The sequence below is a fragment of the Squalius cephalus genome (assembly GCF_949319135.1).
Source record: "Squalius cephalus genome assembly, chromosome: 3".
NCBI lineage: Eukaryota > Metazoa > Chordata > Actinopteri > Cypriniformes > Leuciscidae > Squalius > Squalius cephalus.
In genome coordinates this window covers 16,876,795-16,896,661 of record NC_137124.1, presented here as the reverse complement: position 1 = coordinate 16,896,661, position 19,867 = coordinate 16,876,795, and the positions used below count along the sequence as shown (strand labels likewise).

Below are 19,867 nucleotides of genomic sequence, written 5' to 3'. Positions count from 1 at the left end.
ATTTAATCTAAAACAAAATAATATAAAAATGTAAGAAAGATTTAGAGTTTAATCTTAACAAAAATAAATCTACAGAGTGTTTATACATTATGTGGAACAAAATACTGATAACAGTTTAAAATCATCTTACAAATCTTACAAAATTCATTAAACCGTTCTACATATTTTTTGCTAATCGGTGCATAATCAGCATAAGATTGTGCATGTAAACACTAAAGCTCCATGGATCAGAGATATTAAAATAACTTCTTGCTAACATGTGACCATTACAGACAATTCCCAAAATATGAAATAAAATTTTGTTTCATCGAGCAGAAAAAATTTGTAGTTATAATGATGAACTCACTTTAAATTAACAGCTTTTGAGAAATTACCAAAGCAATATTGTGTCCATTTCAGCTTGTAAGGCTTGCAGGCTCAGCTCTTTGGCTCACCAATGGATCAATTTATCACCAGGAGTAGAAATTGCCCCCGTTGAGGTGCTTTTTGAGGATAAAGAAGCACTTTAACAATCAGTCAAAACTTGGTTCATTCAACTTTTATTTTAGTATTATGTATATACTATTATTAGTGTGTATAAATATTTTGATTTAGGTTTTATTTTTACATTTTCAGTTTTCATTCTAGTTTAAATTGTAGTAATTTTGTTACATGCTTCTGTCAATTTTCTTTTTGTCTAAATTTTTTATTTAGCTTTTGTTTTAGTTTTAGTCATTTATTTAGTACTCTTCAACTTGAACTTATTTCAGGTAGTTTCCAAATCAACATTTCTAATTTTCATTTAAGTTTTTAAAGTTGAAAGTTTTTCATCTAATATTATATTTTATTTTAGCTTTATTTCAATTATCAAAATGACAGATTTTTGATAGTTTTAGTTAACAATAACAACATTGCCTGGCGAAAAGAATCAAATCATTTGACATTAGCATGCCATTATTTACCAATAGCAAATCCATTTGGATAGTCGTAGTTATACTCTAGGCACTGTCCAGGTAAATCCATTTCCAGTTTGCAGGAGACCTCATCTCCACCGCAGATGTTAGGGACCTGTGGGATTATGATTATTGTTAAAAAAAAAACAATGAGGGTAAACAAGATAAAATGTCATGTGGCTAAAGTATATGTGCATGTCTATGTGTCAGATCTCACCATATCTTTAAGAACAGTTGAAAACTCTCCCGTGAAGGACTTTAGCAAGTCAATATCATCACAGCGGGATGCTTTAAACAGCATCTCAAAGGGCTTAAAGCCATTGTTTGCAATTCTGTTCACTGTACACAGGAGATACATAGAGCAAAATGCTTACAATAAACTCAAAGCAAAGCATAGAAATCAAGAGATTTGTTTGTGCACTGTGTAAGATAGTATGTGTGTGAATCTGTGTGTGGAAAGAGGAAATTATGAACAGTAGAGCAAAAATGAAAGACAAATGTTGAGTAACAGTGAAGCAATCCTCACGGGAGCAATCAGGTCTGTCTGGTGAGCGGGGCGGCTCCCAGATTCCATTATTGGCGCAAAAGTAGCTGCGCACAGCATCCTGGGCAAGACTGTAACCCTGTCTGCATATCAGAGTGCAGTTCATCCCTTCCTCCGTCTTGGCACATGAGAAATCTGCATTCACTGGCACAAATGGCTTCTCACAGGTTGAACCTGAGGTTAGAAACATCCTTCAGTGCCAGTAAATTAACTAGTTTATTTAAATAAGGAACAGTGTAATCTGGAAAACTTCACAGCACTTAGCTTAACTGGCTAGACAGATCCAAAGACAGATTATAGCAGAGTACACTTTCTTTTTAAAAAAACTCTTGGCATGAAAAACAAACTAGAATAATAGACTGTAGCATGCTTTGAGGAATGAACTTCTTAGTCAACAATGAGAAAGTTTATGTAAAGTCCTTCCTGTACATACCTTGTACAGTAATGATGAGCTCACAAGTTCGATTGTTGCCGGAAGGGTCAGTGGCTATGTAGTAAACTGAAGTTTCTCCCACAGGAAATACATCACCGGATGAGTGAGTACTGGAGATATTCAGATAGGCTCCTGAGAAAGAAAAATAAACAAATGAATAATTTAATACAGACAAGGAGGCAGCACATTATTATATACACTACAGTTCAAAAGTTTGGAGTCAGTAAGATTTTTTTAAAAGAAATTAATACTTTTATTTAGCAAGGATGCTGAATTGATCAAAGGTGACAGTAAATACTGTCGAGGTGTACAAAAAATATATTTAAAATAAATGCCGTTCTTTTGAACTTTATAATAATCAAAGAATATAATGATATATCTGAAAAACATGTATCATGGTTTCCACAAAAAATATTAAGCAACATTGATAATAATAAATGTTTTTTAACCACAAAATCAGCATATTAGAAGGGTCATGTGACACTGACGAATGAAGTAATGATGCTGAAAATCAGCTTTGCCATCACAGGAATAAATTGCATTTTAAAATATATTAAAATAGAAAAAAAGTTATTTTAAATTGTAATAATATTTCATCACTGTATCACTGTACTTTTTGATCAAATAAATGCAGCCTTAGTGAGCATAAGAAACTTCTTTAAAAAAAAATGTAAAAAATCTTACTGACCCCAAGACGTTTGGAATGGTAGTGTACAATACATATCCTTTAATATAAAAGTAAGTGGACATCAACATGCCCTTGTATATTTAATATCAAAACCATCTGTATCTCTCTTTGAAGCTATAACAGCTTACAGACCTCTGGGAAGGCTTTCCGCTAGATGCTGGAACATGGAAGCAGGGTTTGTTCCCATTCAGACACAAGGGTGTCCAAATCATCCCAAAGGTGTTCAGTGGAGGTCAGCTCTGGGCTTTGTGCAGGCCAGACAAGTTCTTAAACACCAGACTCAGTAATCAGTTTCTCTGTGAACTTTGCTTTGTGCACTGGGGCATCATCATGCTGGAGCAGATAAATGCCTTTCCCAAACCATTGCAAAAAATTTGGAAGCACACAATTCTCTAGAAAGTCACAGTAATATTTAACATTAAGATTTATCTTCACTGGAATTAGAACAGCTAAACCTGTTAATTAGAAGTGGGTGTCCACATACTTTTGGCAATGTAGTGTATGGGTCAATGACGTGACGCCCCCTACAACAAATCCAGTATTGTAACTGGATTATGAGGGAGACTCTGATATTATAGAATAAACTTGTGAAATAATGGTTTTCATAAAATGAAAGGGCACTAAAGTTTATCTTTCTTCATCAGTTTATCTACTTACTGATATGAGTTCAACTAGTCTTAATGATACATAAAAATGTGAATTTTGAGATATATTTCAGTCGCCCCAGATGACTTTTTTAAGGCTATGTATTATTAACTTAAGTGTAAAAACACTAAAATGTCCATTTTTTTACTTTTCTTTATAAAGGCATGTGTACACTACATTCCAAATGTTTAGAAAATGGCCAAACATATCCATATTTTTGGTATTTTAAAATTGGCCTATTAAAAAGTCTTATCCGTCAATGACCCGTATATACTGTATGTCTGCATCTGTTTGCAATATCGCAGACATTGCCTTAGTTGTGCAATCTGGCAATAGCCAATGATGTAACAGGTACTTTCACAGACATTTACCACAGGGAGCAATGTGGAGCTCCACAAGGACTCGCTTTGGTCAACCACAAAGTCCTACAAAGGGTGATACGCTACTGTACAGCTCCTCATGAGGCCTTGGAATAACAGGCCTTGGTGCCAGAGGAGAGTAATTGCTAGAATGTTTAATGACATAGAACTAAGGGTGCTACACTGCGGTCAGACAATAGAGTCTTTCAAGGATCATATACTTCAAACACTCAAAGAAACAAACATACACTCACACTTATTTGCATGCACATATCAGTACCCATAACTATAATGAAACCTTCATACATTTATCCACTAAAATAAGGTTTTGTGACCACACTGAGGCTGCTTGTCGACGTCACACCACGCTGCCCCAACGTCAGCATGTTTTGTTTTTCCATGCCCACACCCTGACGCTGGTTTATATTTAGTGCAGACAAAACTCCCTCCAAAACCCGCCAGACCCAGACATTTGTCAGACAGTTTGGAATAGCCCTGGAACTTCTCTCTGGAAAAGTGTGTGTGTGCATTCATGTCTGAACTGGTTAAGAACAAAATGAATTATCTTGCAGTATTTGGAGGGCTTGTGCATTTGTACAAATGCCTTTGTGTGTATGAATTATTTCTCTTAGGTTTTCTTATCTTGTTTTATCCCAATAATCTCCATACATCATAATCACCATATCATATACCTCATTTCTTTCTTTGTTCACTGGATTTGCAGTAAGAGTATAAACTAAAGCCATTTCACCTGTCTGAGACCAAAAGACTGATTCCAATCCTTATCGCTGCTTATGTAGCCAAATCAATAAATACTTTTTGCAGGAAAACATTTCATTCCAGAGTTCTCAAAATGTTCATAGATCAAACCATTTCCATTCTCTGTAGCTACTGTAAAAGTTAATTCAACCCTGTTCAACCTCCACAGGTGTTCTGAAGAGAATCCTCTCTGTGATGATTTTACCAAACATCAATCCCTGAAGATTCATTTTCTCACGCACAAACGCTCAGATTCAAGGTCTTTCCAAAAAGGCCTACATTTTTTCCCTGAACCCGTTTAATATTTAATTTGAACACAAAAATAAACTGTAAACATGATAAGTGTGGCCTAACAATTGACATTGTTCCTCTTTTTGCTGTCTATATTTGTTAAAACAGTAAAAGATCATGTTAAATTATTTTAGTGTGACCTAATATTAATACTTAACATATGACTTAATATTCAAGAGTACCCTTTCTCCTACTTTGTTGTCATTTTTTTTTCCACTTTTTCTCTCTTTTCCCACTCTCTTATAAATGAATTTATATGTACCTGAGTTGTCTGAAAACTGAGGTTCTTCCCAGTATACTGCAGTTTTTCTCCCAGAGGCCTTAACAGTGGGTGGAGATCGACACCTGTCAATCAAAGGTGGTTCCGTATCTAAGGAAACAAAGATTTTTTATAGACCTTTTTTTTTTTTTTTTTATGTAGCAAAAACAAATGTTTTTTGCTTCTATTCTGTAAATTCTACTATGTATACACATTTTTTTTACAAGACAGGAACTGTACAAAACAAGATTTATAGTAAATAGTTAATAATAGTCATAATAATAATTTAATATAGTAAATCATATATTAATTATGTTGTAGTTTTGTTTTTACAAAATAATACTACATTTTAATATGACCATGTCAATAAATATTAGTTGTACAAGGAATCCAACCTCACCAACTACAGTAACAGTGAAAGAGCAGTTGGCCTTGTTTCCTGTGCGGTCGGTTGCTGTGTATGTAATGAACTCAGTTCCTATAGGGAAAGGCTGCATGGGGTTTAGAACAGGGGTCACCTGCACCACAACCTGGGAAAGAAAGGCAAGACCTCATTTTAAAACGACACGCACAAACCTGTGTTTTTAATTTGAAAGGGGGAAAATAAAGCTAATGCAAAACTCACCTCATCTCCAGAATTGTCTTTCAGCATGGGTGCACTCAAACTGATGTTAGCTGACCTCTGATGTTCATCTGTCTCTGTTATGACATCACCAGGGCACTGAATCCATGGAGGCTCTATATCTACAAAAGAGGAGAAAATCAGTTCAGGCTCAAAAGTCTCCATAGCGTCAACTCCATTACCAATTACTGATTCAATTACTGATGTAAACATGACAATGATGTGACTCATTACCTCCAGCCATCTCATATTTAATCTTATGCTCTATGTAAAACATCTGTAATGTAAAAAGATTTCATCCCTTTTGGAGCTTCACCGCTTACTATATGTCCTTTTAAACTGCAAGATATTTTTTTCTTCATTAGTTATTGAAATACAAACTTTTTTCTTTATTGTTTTAAACAAGTCTAGATATCTTAAAGGGATAGTTCACACTGTCTGTTGTCATTTACTCACCCTCATGTTGATCCAAACCTATGTGACTTATTTTCTTCTGTGGAACATAAAAGAAGATATTCTGAGAAATGCCTCTGTTTGTTCATCCATAGAATGAAAGTCAATGGTAACCAAAAGGTTTTGGTTACCAACATTTGTCTACATAACTACGTATCTTGTTTTGTGTTCAGCAGAAGAAAGTCGGTCATACAGGTTTGGAAATGGGTGAATAAACTATGACAGTTTTTATTTTTAAGTGAACTATCCATTTAAAAATGTTTCTTCTTAAAAGGATAAGTTGCTGAGTTTGAACCAGCTTTTGATACAATGTTGGAAGTATATGTAAATGAACAAAGTGTACTCTTTGTTCGTGTTATCTGCACCTAGATATCCTTGTTTATTTGTCAGCCAAAGTCTGTCGGATAACACAAAACATGTTACTTTGGCATGAAAAGTACTTTGGCATGACTTTTGACAGCTCCAGGGCTTTTGTTAAAACTACAGGGGCCAGTTGCGTAAACTTAGCCACTTTGTTAGGACTGTGTCTTAAGAAGTTTGACTAACTAGCAGTTACCAAGGGGCATGAGTTGTACTTAGACTGATCTACCTTTTTATGTAACTGATTTTAAAAAGTTAGAACCAGTTTTGAAGAAAAAATTTAGATGACTAACTTTTAATACTAATCTAAGCAGTTTATGAAACCAGCCACTGATCAAACTTTCACATTTTTGTATTATATTATAAAAAAATTCACGTTTCTATTGCATAGACAGCCAAGTTTTATTAAAAGCTCATCTTGCCAGCGGAGAATTCCCCCTTTAAGTAAAATGAAAGATCTTTAAGGGTGTTTAGATATATTTTTGGAGTGAACTATCCATTTGATGATAATGTGACTCTAGATTCATGTTGACAAGTTGTTGGTGATGAAGTGACACGACTTATATAGAGGTGTTTCATTATCACATGCAGCTCAGAGTAGAACTTACTAAATCACATTATCTGTGTTTTGTCACTCCAAGCAAAACAAATACTTCATTGTTTCAGTAACTGGGCCAAAAAAGAACAAAAAATGAAAGTTCTGTCACAATTTCCTCACCATAACATCGTTCCAAATTCGACTCTATTCATGTAGAGGCTATGAGCAAAGAGCAGTTGTTGGTGTTGCTCTGTTGAGAGCTATTGACTGAACTGTCAATTATTATCACATCCAGGTTGGAGAAGAGCTTATAAATCACACAGCCTCTGCTGACCCTCCAAGCTAAACAAATACTTCATCTTTTGTCAGCGCTAGAAAGAACCTAGATCAGACGAAAACACCCAGTCTTTTCCGTTCTGCACTAATCTCTATAGACACTGATGAGCCACAAGCTCACAAAAATACACAAACATAATCTCTCCTCTCATCAGTAAATCATAGAGGTTCAGGGGTGAAAGCCAAAACTAATTGACGCTTTGTTCAGTTCCAGCTTGCAGGGGCAGTTTTTGAGTTTTATGATCTTGGAATCCTTTAGTTTTACACACTGGTGTACTTTCTTTGATGATCGTCCACTTAGTCTGTTGTTCATCATCTTAAATATTTTGCAGCAACAAATTTATTGCACCTGGCTTCACTGGCAGCACATCTGTCCCATTGCAAAATATCAAATTACAGAACTAATTTAGGATCAAAGAGGGTTTTTTCAGACACATGGATACATGTATATGGACAGGGTCATGCAATACACATCCTTATAAACACAAACAGAAAACAAATCACCTGTACAGGTTGCTTTATGTAGATTGTCACTCCAGATTCCAGAAGGCAGACATTTGACTTCAGAGTCACCAAGGAGACGATAACTACGGGGACAGGTTAACTGACACGATGTTCCTGTCCTGACCTCATTCTCCCCACAAGTAGGGGGCGACAGATGAATATGCTTCAAAGTAACAATCGGAGGACAGCGCACCTCTTAGAAAAAAGAAAGAAGAGGGACACAGTAAAACAAGAACAAACATTTTCCACAAAGATAAATCAAAAGAATGAGAGAGCAAGAGAATGAGAGAGAGCATGCAAAAATATCTCCAGAAAGGGAAATGTAAGAGCGGTTGTTGACCACACTGCTTGACATTCTTGGAAAAAACCTCAACACACGCATACTCGCACAAAATTTTTTTTTTCAATCTGACATCAGGATCACCCTGTACTGCCAAAGCAAGAGAGATTGATAGGCACAGAGAGAAACAGAGTAAAACAATTACAGTGAAGACAGGAAAACAACTCAAATGGGCAAAAGGCTGGAGTATCAGTTCAAACGATCTACAAAAGATTGATGAAACCGAGAAGAGCTAAGTGATGCTGATTGACAGTCAGTAGAATGTGGGACAGATCAAAATACATAAACAGTTACTCAGGATGGAAGTTAAAATAAAATATATAAAAGATTATTTTGGCCGGCCATGCTTACAAATGTAATTAGCTTTTATATGGGAAACCAAGCAAAGACGCTGCCATAGCTTAGCTGTGTGTACGTTTATGTCTGATAAAGCACTGAGACAGAGAGAGAGAGACAAAGAAACACCCACAAAAAGGCACAATTATGTATTCAGTTACATCAGACTGATTGACTTTCTTGTGGAGATCAAAGACATAGTTATAAAAACAAAGCTTGAGCCTTCTTGTAGGACTGATGCCTATGCCATGCGTAAGGGGTCGAACACGGTGCAATTTTAGCGTTTTGCGAGCTCCCAACCCTTTTTTTCTTGTTAATGCTTGTATGGTCGCAGCTCACATCATGTTTTCAAAATCATTTCTACACAAGCTAAAATTTAAACAGGTTAAACAGATTTGTAACATCCAAATGCTCACAAACTCCTGATTGTTGGAATTGATGTATGAATGTATGTAATTTACACTATCATTCAAAAGTTTGTGGTCAGTAAGAATTTTTTTTGTTTTTGTAAGAATTATCTTATGCTCATTAAGGCTACATTTATTTGATCAAAATACAGTAAAAACAGTAATACAAAGAAAAATATTAATACAATTTAAAATAACTGTTTTACATTATGATATATTTCAAAGTGTAATTTACTCTCTGATGGAATAAACTAATTTTCAACTGTCATTACTCCAGTCTTCAGTGTCACGTGTTCCTTCAGAAATCATTCTGATATGCTAATTTGGTGCTCAAGAATCATTTTTTATTGCTATTGCTATGTTTATAACTTTTTTCATTATTTTTGTGGAAAATGTGATACTTTTTTTGGCCAAGATTCTTGAATAGAGAGTTCAAAAGAGCACTACTTTATTTGAAGTACAAATGAATAAAAAAAATTGCAACAATGTAAAAGTCTTTACACCCATAGATCTACTATCTTACCGGCACACCGGGGCTGTGGTCCACTCCACTGTGAGTTGGCCAGGCAGGTGAGTCTGGCTCTGCCCTGCAACCTGTAGCCCTGTTCACAGCGCACCGAACACTCCAGCCTGTAGGGGGCAGTCCGCTCACTGCAGTTCAGTACCCCGTGATGTGGAGGAGAGAGATCTGGGCAAGAGCGAACTATGGGAAAATACCACACACAGGGGTTAGAGCATCGCACAGAAAGTCTGGTCCTATGTTATTAAAACTTTGCTGTATTGAACAAACTTTAAATGATTCCATGGAACAATACAGCTAAAATGAACAGCCTGGGAGAAACAAAAATGGAAAAGATGGACAGGCTAGAGAAGAAGAGAGATTTTAAGAGAAAACGGGAAGGAAAGAAAGAAAAAGAAGAGGGTGGCTGGTAGCTAAGTCTGTGGTTAGAACTTTGAGGCCTGTAATTTATTTCCAAACAAAGAACATCCCAAATGTTATTTCAGGGCTGAGGTCACAATAGAGGGAACTCTTGACAGGTCAACTTGCATACATACATCTGTCTGAGCATGTGATTTGGTGTGTGTGTGTGTAGGTGCATATTCATATTGTATTCATTTGTCGGTGTGTTGAAGTGTGTAAGCACTCAACATAGTTGGCAAAGCATTCGAGTTTACTTTCCAGCTATCTAAACACACATGAACTCAGAGCTCTGCAGGCAGACATGCAGAGAAATAGCTTTATGAGCCCCACTGCACACACGCATACATACTCACAGGCTGCAGTATATTACCGTTTCTGGGGGTGCTGAAACATATGGGGTGACTCAAAGCCCTTTGAGCTATCAATTGTGTAACACATAAACTGACAATAAAACCAATGTTTTCCGCTTAGATGGAATTAGAAGCAAATATAGCACAAAAGAGTGGGGGAAGGGTGAGTGAACAAAAGAATGAGTGAAAGAAAAGGAAGAGAAAAGAAAAACAATTAATAAATCAGTTTATTTTCACTTTACAGGACTGGTGATGTCATAAAATCCAGGGCCCGGTTGCATGAAAGACCTAAAATTAAGAAAACCCTAAGTTAAAAGGTTAAGGGAACCCTTACGATTTTGGCCACAATATGGCCATCTGAGACTAATTTTGTGAATCCTAAAAGATTCCTCGGATCCTAGGCAAAAATATAGTCTTTGATCTCTAGTTTGACATGTTCACACACAGCCAATTAATGACCACGTGTCACGGATTGATGATGTCAAACGTCGGACGAGTCCGAGCATGCGTCCGTTTTTAACGCGTCTTGACAGTCTGACATTAATGACAACTGAGATCCCACAGTGTGACATGGCTTATAGCGGGGATCATGGAGGATCATAGTCTGATAATCAACAGTTGTAAAGGACTGTTAAAAATTGTACAGTGTGCACCCGGCTTTAGAGAAACATGGGTTGCTAGAAAAAACCTATAGGTCCACTTAAGGAACCTCAAGGCTGTCATTAAGTATTTTCCCTTAACTACTTAAAACTGCGGTTATAACACCTATTCTTAAGAAACCTGGGACAGACTCAAAGAATTTTGATCATTTTCGTCCCATTTCGAATCTGCCGTTTTTGTCAAAAATCCTAGAAATTTTTTTTGCTCTCCAGCTCCGTGAACATCTTTCTTGTAATAGTTTATATGAGTAGTTTCAATCAGGGTTTTGTTCTCATCACAGTGTTGAAACTGCACTTGTAAAGATTTCTAATGATCTATTACTAGCTGCTGATGCTGGTCTTTTATCAATACTTATACTTCTTGATCGTAGTGCAGCATTTGATACCATTTCACATCCTATACTTTTGAGCAGGCTGGAATCTATTGTAATTACTGGTATGGCTTTAAAGCTGGTTACCTTCCTATCTCACGGACAGCATTCAATTTGTTCAACTTAAACAGTTTAAATCAAAACTCACCGATGTTGTCACTGGTGTTCCCCAGGGTTCTGTTTTAGGACCTCTTTTGTTTATTATTTATCTTTTACCAATCGGCATCATCTTTAGGAAATATGATATTCATTTTCATTGTCATACCAACGACACCCAACTTTATCTGTCTTCTAAACCTTCTTCAAAGTTTCCCTCTTCTGCTCTTGGTGAGTGCTTAAGTGAATAAAAAAATTGGTTTTCAAGTAATTTTCTAAAATTGAACAGTAGTAAAACAGAAATTCTTCTCATTGGTTCAAAAAATACAATAACTAAGTCAAATATTTCTTCTGTGGTGGTAATAGATATTTGCTTTGTTCCTTTGAACTGAATCTTTTGAAGCTCATATTAACAGTGTTACCTGTTCTACATTATTTCATATTAGGAATATAAATCGTCTGCGTCCTGTCCTTTCACTCAAGAGTACTGCTACGCTTGTGCATGCTCTTGTAACATCACAAATCGACTATTGTAATGCTTTGTTTTATGGGCTTCCTTCCAAATCTCTTCATAAATTACAGTTGGTACAAAATGCCGCAGCTCGAGTCATTACCAAAACTTCCATCTCTGAACATATTTCTCCTGTTTTACTAAATTTGCATTGGCTCCCAGTTAAATTCTGTGCAAATTTAAAAATTTTACTTTTAACTTACGAAGCACTTAACAACTTGGCTCCTTCATATCTTCTAGATCTTGTTCATATACATACTCCTTCTCCGCATTTTAAGAAGGAGTTTATTTTTGTGTAAAGCTCATTAGCACACAGGACTAGGTGATGAGCCGAGTCGCAGCTAGGACCACAAACACTGGATGCATCATTCTGTACTTTTCGTGCTTAAGTTCAAGAGAGCAAAATCAGTGAATCTAATCACCATACAGGCAAAGTGGCGTTGAAGATTGAGTACAATAACAACGAGTTGGACAAATATAATGTAATTTATTGGAAAACGATGTGAGTGCTGGCGCAGCAGGATTCTGAGCATCCTCATGTGTCGTAGCTGGACACCGTCAGTGTGTGTACACTCATAGAAACAATGTGCTCAAATTTTTAGGAAGCTCTGTGTCATCCATCAGACCCCCTTTAATAATCCCCATAACTCAAATATTGAAGTACTGCTGTACAGTTTAGTAAATGTTTAACTTGTCTAAAAGTCAGTGGTCCGTTATGTTCTGTTTATTGTCTGAGATTTCATAACTATAGCAACCGCTTCTGCATTGACGTGTTTTGCCAGAAACTATCGCAAAATGCTTAGTATAAACACTTAGGTAAGGGTGACGGTTAAGACTTTTGTTGCAACGCTCTTAAAAAATTCCTTCCCTCAAGGATTTTTTCCCCCTCAGGGATACCTTTAAATCAAACCACTTACTAGGTTTCATGCAACTGGTCTCAGGTGTGCCCACCCCCCCCTCACCTCTACAGTTTGGCTGAACTCCTGACCAGCTCCCGTCTGGCTGGCAAAGTCTGATTCCATCTCCCTGCAGGTCAAAGCCTGTGAGACAGCGCACCCCACATGCAGAGTTAAACTGATTATTACACACATTCTGGATGAAGAAGCCATTCTCTGGAGGAGAGAGAACTGGACAGACCACCACTGCAGTAAGGAAGAATAGAGAACAAGAAAGTATGAGAGTAATATGATTATATTTTGTGTTTGAAAGGGCACACATACAGACATATCTATAAACAAATGATAGCAGATGTATGGTAAAAAAAAAAAATTGCAGATAGATCAGCACCTTGGCATGTGTTGTTGTGTGGTTTGTAGCCTTCCGTACACACACAGTCTGATACATCTGTACTCCCAGGTCTGGATGTGTGATGAGGGTCTGGGCAGGGCAGGCAGGTACTCACACCTCCAGAAACTGATTCAGGTTTATATGTGCCAGAGGGACAAGCTGAGAAAGAAAAAAAGTGAAATAAAAATGGCAGACATGACTTAAAGTCGGTATGAAATGGAAATTCATCTTTCTAAATTCACATTTTCTAAATAAATGTTATTGATCTTGTTGTGAACAATTCATCCATGTTTATGTTTCTTTTCTTTTTTTTAACCTCGTAATGTTTAACGAAAATATTTAGATCTGCCACCATCCAAATCAATAACCAATGGATAGAACCAAGTCCCTGATCAAAAAAGACAATGTTAAAAATGTAACTTAAAATGTTTGAAATGTTTAATGATGCAATAAACTGATCCCGCAACTGTGATCCCTCTGGAAATTCATTTATGGCACGTTATATAGACCTTTTTTGGTATACATGCCACAAGCAAATTAAATCATCCCAATGGATTCATCAAACACTAGACACAAACCCTTGTGATAAGATGTGGTGTCGAATAACATGTTACTGAAATGAAAGACTCCCGAGCACTAACTTTCCATTTCTTAAATGACACATACAGTATGTTTTGGAGGTTAAGACAGGATTCATTAAATTCCAAGAGTATTTTTCAGACTATTTAGAAAAGTAAATGATGTGTTTTTCACTGGAACAATTTTGGCTGAAATACCTAAAACCTCCCCACATAAGCACATGTAAAATATCAAAGACATTTCACTTGTGGAGGGAGGAACAACCCAGACACTCTTTATCAATAGCTGCTCTGTTCAGTCAGCCAGACATCTCAAATTAGTCAAAGTTGGAGAAAAAACACTTTGTTTGGACCCCAGTTAGAGATTAAATTCAGGTAATGGGTCACTTTTTTCATCATTTAAAAATCAGTCACATTCTTTCTCCTCTCTCAGTCCATCTCTCCTTCCCTCCAATGGTACCTACTGTCAGAAGTCATCTTGACAGACTATCTGGTCAATTAAGCAACAAAACCCACATGTAACTTAACAAATTTCCCGTTGCAGGTGTTGTTGATATTAGTAACGGACTCCCGTCAATCACTGAGCCGACAGATCGAGCGGCTAGTCAGACAACCACTGTTTTGTTTCACTGGTTACATAACATGCAATATGCAAGAGTAAATAAGGTTTCCTCCCAGTATCCTTGGCATCATTTCTAATATTTCACTTGGGTCATTTTTCATGCAAATAACACCCAGCAGCTGCTTTTGAAACAGTTGCAATGCTGTGCTATTCTGAGTTTTGATGAGGGAAGACGGGTTCTATAAACTGGTGCTGATGGGTGGCCATCCGCTCTGAAACACTGGGCCCAAAGGACAGGCAGTTGGGTACAGGGCAAAAAGACAGAGAGAAAGAAAAGCTAGCAAACACAAAGACACAAACAGACAAGCAGATGGTGGAATTTATGTAAGAAGAACTGAGAGATTGACAGTGAAACTGAGACAGGAAGAGAGAAGTAAACAGACAGATGGCGAAAAAGAATGCAAGACAGGAATATAACCAAAACCAATGAAAAAATGTGCATCTGTGCTTAAGTGAGAGAAACAGACATACAGATGGATGGATGGAATAAGTTAGATAGAAGGAGAAATCAGAAAGCTGGAAAGATGATTGGTTTCCTTTCTCAAAAAAGTGCTGGGAAAAATGTTAAGCAACTGGTTATTAAATTTCACCACCTTTACACACGTGCCCTGATGTTTTAATACGTCTATTGAAGACATTTTGTCACTCATCCAGATTGCTTTTAAGAGCTGTCTAATGGCTGGAATTCCCCAGAATCCAACAGCTGATGAAGTCATTGAGATGGGCGGTGAAACATCTTCATTGGAAAGTCGAATTGCTTGCGAATACATTCTTCCAGACATTTTACACTGACCTGGTTTAATGAAAGTGTTCATAGACATTATGCTTATGTTACAAATACCTAGCTAATGTACGCTGTATTTTGTCAAATGAAATACACTAAAGTGACAAAAGTATTTATACATTGTCTGTTAAATTACACCAATCAAACCAAACTGAAATCCAGTCTGACATCACACTTCCGCTGCAGCCTGTATCAATGGCTGTGCCCATAGCACGGGACTGTTGTTGGGATTTTATGTAAAATTCATCACAAATACTTTTAAAAACACCAACCTCAGTTATTTGATATGTTATATGCATATTTCGTGATTTAAATGGGAGCGCGCAAGCCATCCTGTATGAGGTGCATTTTTTCAGGCACTTACTTTATGATGCAATCATCAATAATTAGATCAAATTGAAGTTGTTTAAATAAAGGAATATTTCCATTATTAAAAAAATAACTGGATTGATCATCGTAAACGAGTCATATCCTCCGTGTTTGAGTGCAATGACTGGATAACAATATACTGTAGACAATAATGGGTTGTAATATAATGCAAAAATAAACAAAATAACATTAAAAATAAAATTAAATCAGTCTGATTATTCCTCTGGCAATAAATTAAGCTGCGTGCTGCTCGTTAATCTTATGACTGGCAACACTGGCAGAGCTGACAATTCATTTAATTTTCTTCTCAAAACTGGCGTCCGTCCATTGACAATAATGCAGGCGGAAATTCTATTACACTCCTAATCGGAGCCAGATGTGATGACACACGGACTGTGATAAAGGCCTATAGTAAAAGCAACTCTTTTCATAAAAGATTAAGCTACTGTCTGAACCGTTAGCACAGTTGTTTAAAGCACATGCACCTATACAATTACCTGATGAAACTTTAGCCTATCATTTCTGTGATATGAAGCAACTGAAGAGGCACCTTTTCTGCAGAAACTTAACCACTACAACACACACACACACACACACACACACTTCACCTCTGCTCTAGCTTGTTTCCTAATCTAACTTTCTAATAAACCTAGCATTGTCCACATTGAATATTGTTGGCTCTGTGACAAATTGCTTGTGTTGCTCTTTTGTAAGTCACTCTGGATAAAAGCTAAATTCATAAATGTAATGTAAATGGTATGTGTAAATGTTATAATATCCTCTAATGGCCATGACAAGTCCCTTTTAAAATATTCCAAAGTCAACAGCTAACATTAGCATGTGTATAATAGTGAATGTGTAGCTCTGTTGTATATCAGGTTATGTCAGGATAAGCTAGTCTTTGATAATTATGTGGTAGAAACTTGTTGCGACCTGGAACCTTTAGCTATATTTTTTAATGCGGTTTTACAGGTTTAAAATAAGAACTTCACAAATACAGCGGCAAAGTCCTGTATTGGTGGTAATTTGGACTGCTCTTTCCTGGCTGCATGTCTCATAACTCTAAGGCAATCAGATCAAAACCCTCGTCCTTCCAGAAACCCAAAATGAAAGAGAGAAAGAGGATGTCAACCCAACAGATGGACAAGAACTTACAGTCCAAAGAAAGGATGTGAGTAAGAAGAGAGAGTGAACTAGGAAGGGGGAAGGAGGAGGTTTAGTGTCTTTAGTATGTCAGACGGTTGAGTGGCCAAGGAAGTTTGGTTTATTTCGAGTTTCTGGTGATGTTGTAAAAGTCAAACCCAATGAAACAACATGTAATTCCTGACAATGGCAATGCTTTATGTAGCATAAAACATAGAATTTTGCACAATAAAACTACAGCCAAATGGATGTAGCCCATATGGCTGACATTTGTCATGATTCAACATGTCCAAAACATGGACAAAGATGTTTGGGAATCAAAGTAAATGTGGACACAGGGTAATTTTAGAGTTCAACCATATTACAGGCCCCACTAGAATTATTCTGAACAACTTCAATCATGACTGCTCTTAGTGGCACAGAGAATAAACAACTTCATCATGTATTCTAAACGCCCATCAGTATTCTAAAAGCAGGTTGTAGATGCAGTGCAGATGTAAGAATATACAACTTAAACTTCTCATAAGCAGCAAAAATTGGACACAATGATCTGTCTTTACCTGATTGACTGTGTGTATGGCATAAGATTATGGTAATAAACAATAATCCACATCTGCAAACCACAGGATGCAATAGATACACCTTATAAACTATTGTAAGTAAGTGTTCTTAATGACGTCACCATTCATGCTACCATCGGTTCACCACATTCTCCTGTTTTCAGCCACAAAAATGTCACTCTGCATGTTTATATGGATCTCATCCTTTCCCCTTTGTTCAGGGTTTGAACATGAGGTCAACCTCAAATGCAATGTTATGCTTTGTGTCGTGACAAAAGACTTCCTGTTACCATCTGTGCTCAGATCTGGATTCTGGAAAGCAGTAATCTTTATGTGTTTATGTGTTGTCACTCTTGTCAACTTTTAACAAATTAGTTCACCTAATAATGAAACTTCCATCATCATTTACTCACTCTCATATCATTCTAAATCCCATTTCTGTAAATCTCTTCCCGAAAAACTTCTCTCTGGTGTAGGTCAACTTGTGGCAAAGGGTATGAGGTTCAGTAGCAAAGACCCTTATCTGCAGAGAGTTATAGCATGGTCTTGAGAGGGGCCTCCTAAAAGCACATGCTTTGATGGACAGAGATGAAGGGGGAAAGGATGCAACACACACTCACTACTGATCTCTTCTGTACTCTTTTTGTCTACCTTACACATGCGCACAGACACAAACTTACAAACATAGAAGGCACAATTGGCAAATTAAAAGGCCACTCCTATGGAGAAAGGCAGGAAATAATGACATGACATTGGGAGAGGTGAAGAGGTGAAACTGACAGAAAAATAAAGAAAGAAACAGGAGAGAAAATAGGGTTGTACTTTCATAGTAAGCCTTTAAAACCAGAGCAGGTATCATAAAACATTTATAATGGGATTTTTTAATGGCAGTGAAGGCGAAATAGAGGGCAGAATAACCATTACGGCATCCCAGTCCGGTGTGACGCTCGCAGGTCATTCTCAAGAATGGAATCAGAGCGGAATTAAATAGGACTGTTTTGCCATACTGTAAATCTCTTTTTATAACTGGATACACTGACAAAGTGAGCTACTCTGTAATTGGCATGGGTAAAGGGGGAAATAAGAAGTAAAGGAAGAAAAATAGAAAGATGGGGAAAGAACACTTGCAAGGTTCGTTAGGTTCAGCTACTGACTCTTTTCACAAAATCCCATGTCACCCCCACCTGCTGTTGGCCCTAATTGCAGCCAGTTTACAGTCAACACACACACACACAGCTCCTAACAAGCAAATTTATGGTCATGCACATGCCTCCCGTATGCACAAGTGTCTATTTATGACCCAAAGTAAAAGTTACTTTACAAGATCACACAGTTTCTACAACCTATAAACTTGCCTCCTTTTTCCAAAGGTATTAATCAACACAGTTTACCACACAGTGGCAAGATGAGGAATTCTTAATTTGTCACTGAGGCATTAAGTTGCTCCAGATAGGAGCTACTGACCTCAGACCGGCAGTCACTTCAAATATCTAACCATTACTCATTTCCACTGAAAGTGAAAAACGGACGTGAGGTTAGCATAACAACACAATGTCTCAATAACCAAGAGACCCCATTTAGAAACCTTCAGGAACAAATTAAAATCTTCACTTTAATCTAATCTAGTTTGAAAAACTGAGGTGAACCCAATTGACTCTGAACCTTTGTCCTTTGAGATCCAGAGGCATCTGCTCTTTTTGGCCAAGACATCCTGGAGCAAAGCACACCAGGAGTTGAGCAACCATCCTCCTTTATCCGAAAAAGGAATTCAAAAGTAACTGGGTTCAAATGATTTTTTCAGGAGTACTTTAGAAGACTAATCATGCATTTTTTGTAATTGTGCATTTTTGTAAAGCATTTAAAGATATACAGTAATGTAAAACCTGTCAATTTTATGAACATAGTTGTTGTATTTCAGGCTTATAGTATAGTGGTGTGCGATATTGTCTAAGATAATATCGTAATTGATTACAATCCCCCGGTTTCACAGACAAGGCTAAAGCTAGTCCTGCACTAAATTGCATGTTTGAGCTGTTTTAACTGTAAACAACTTGCAATGACATATCTTAAAACATGTCAGTGCCATTGTTTTGCCTCAATGCACACCAGTAATGTTTTTTTCTAAGGCAGGTTTATAAAATAAAATTTATATGCCTTGAATTGAACTAAGGTCTAACCCTGGCTTAATCTAAGCCCTGTCTGTGAAACAGGGCCTATATTGCCAATATTGTCTGTTTTTGCTCTATTTTGCCAATAAAAATAGTTCCAAACAAAGCCACAGCAAAACCGTTGTGTGTCTTGTTCACTTGTTTTATTCCAGAATGAATCAGCCATTTAAACAATTCTGTTGAATGAATGACTCAACGACTCACTCATTAAGACTTTCCGCCACCTACTGGCAGTTTTAGTTTGATATTTGAAGTATCATTTCCTTTAAAAAATACATTATATAATAAATTAATCAGTCAAGGACTAGCACAAACACACACTTAGCAAAATAACATCTATTTATAGTTTTTGACAAAATCCCAGAAATAAATTAAATATAATTTGACAATATACCAAATTATAACATTGTATGAATGACAGGCACACTAGTATTTAGCATCATTCTAGCATTACATTAGCATCATTATTTCTCATTCAGTACTAAGATTTGATTTGAATAAACCTCTAACCTCTAAGTATTAAACTTAACCTGGCACATAACCTGTCCCAAACCACATGTGCTATGGACGTGTCATATTTCAAATTGTTAAAGGGGTGGTTGATTATGATTTCACTTTTCTAACTTTAGTTAGTGTGTTAT

The 19,867-nt window shown here is 36.7% G+C and overlaps 1 protein-coding gene across 3 annotated transcripts in view; it reads right to left on the bottom strand.

The window, feature by feature from the left end:
* Positions 1-19,867, bottom strand: part of svep1 (sushi, von Willebrand factor type A, EGF and pentraxin domain containing 1) — a 75,642-nt gene that overhangs the window by 29,072 nt on the left and 26,703 nt on the right. For all 3 annotated transcript variants that reach the window (XM_079867416.1, XM_079867418.1, XM_079867417.1), the window contains exons 4-14: positions 13,003-13,161; positions 12,678-12,857; positions 9,330-9,509; positions 7,724-7,918; positions 5,536-5,654; positions 5,311-5,440; positions 4,914-5,021; positions 1,910-2,041; positions 1,459-1,650; positions 1,150-1,271; positions 942-1,047 (exon numbers count right to left, since the gene is read on the bottom strand). In XM_079867416.1, coding sequence (XP_079723542.1) covers positions 942-1,047; positions 1,150-1,271; positions 1,459-1,650; positions 1,910-2,041; positions 4,914-5,021; positions 5,311-5,440; positions 5,536-5,654; positions 7,724-7,918; positions 9,330-9,509; positions 12,678-12,857; positions 13,003-13,161 — 1,623 coding nt within the window. The remainder of the gene's footprint in view (positions 1-941; positions 1,048-1,149; positions 1,272-1,458; positions 1,651-1,909; positions 2,042-4,913; positions 5,022-5,310; positions 5,441-5,535; positions 5,655-7,723; positions 7,919-9,329; positions 9,510-12,677; positions 12,858-13,002; positions 13,162-19,867) is intronic.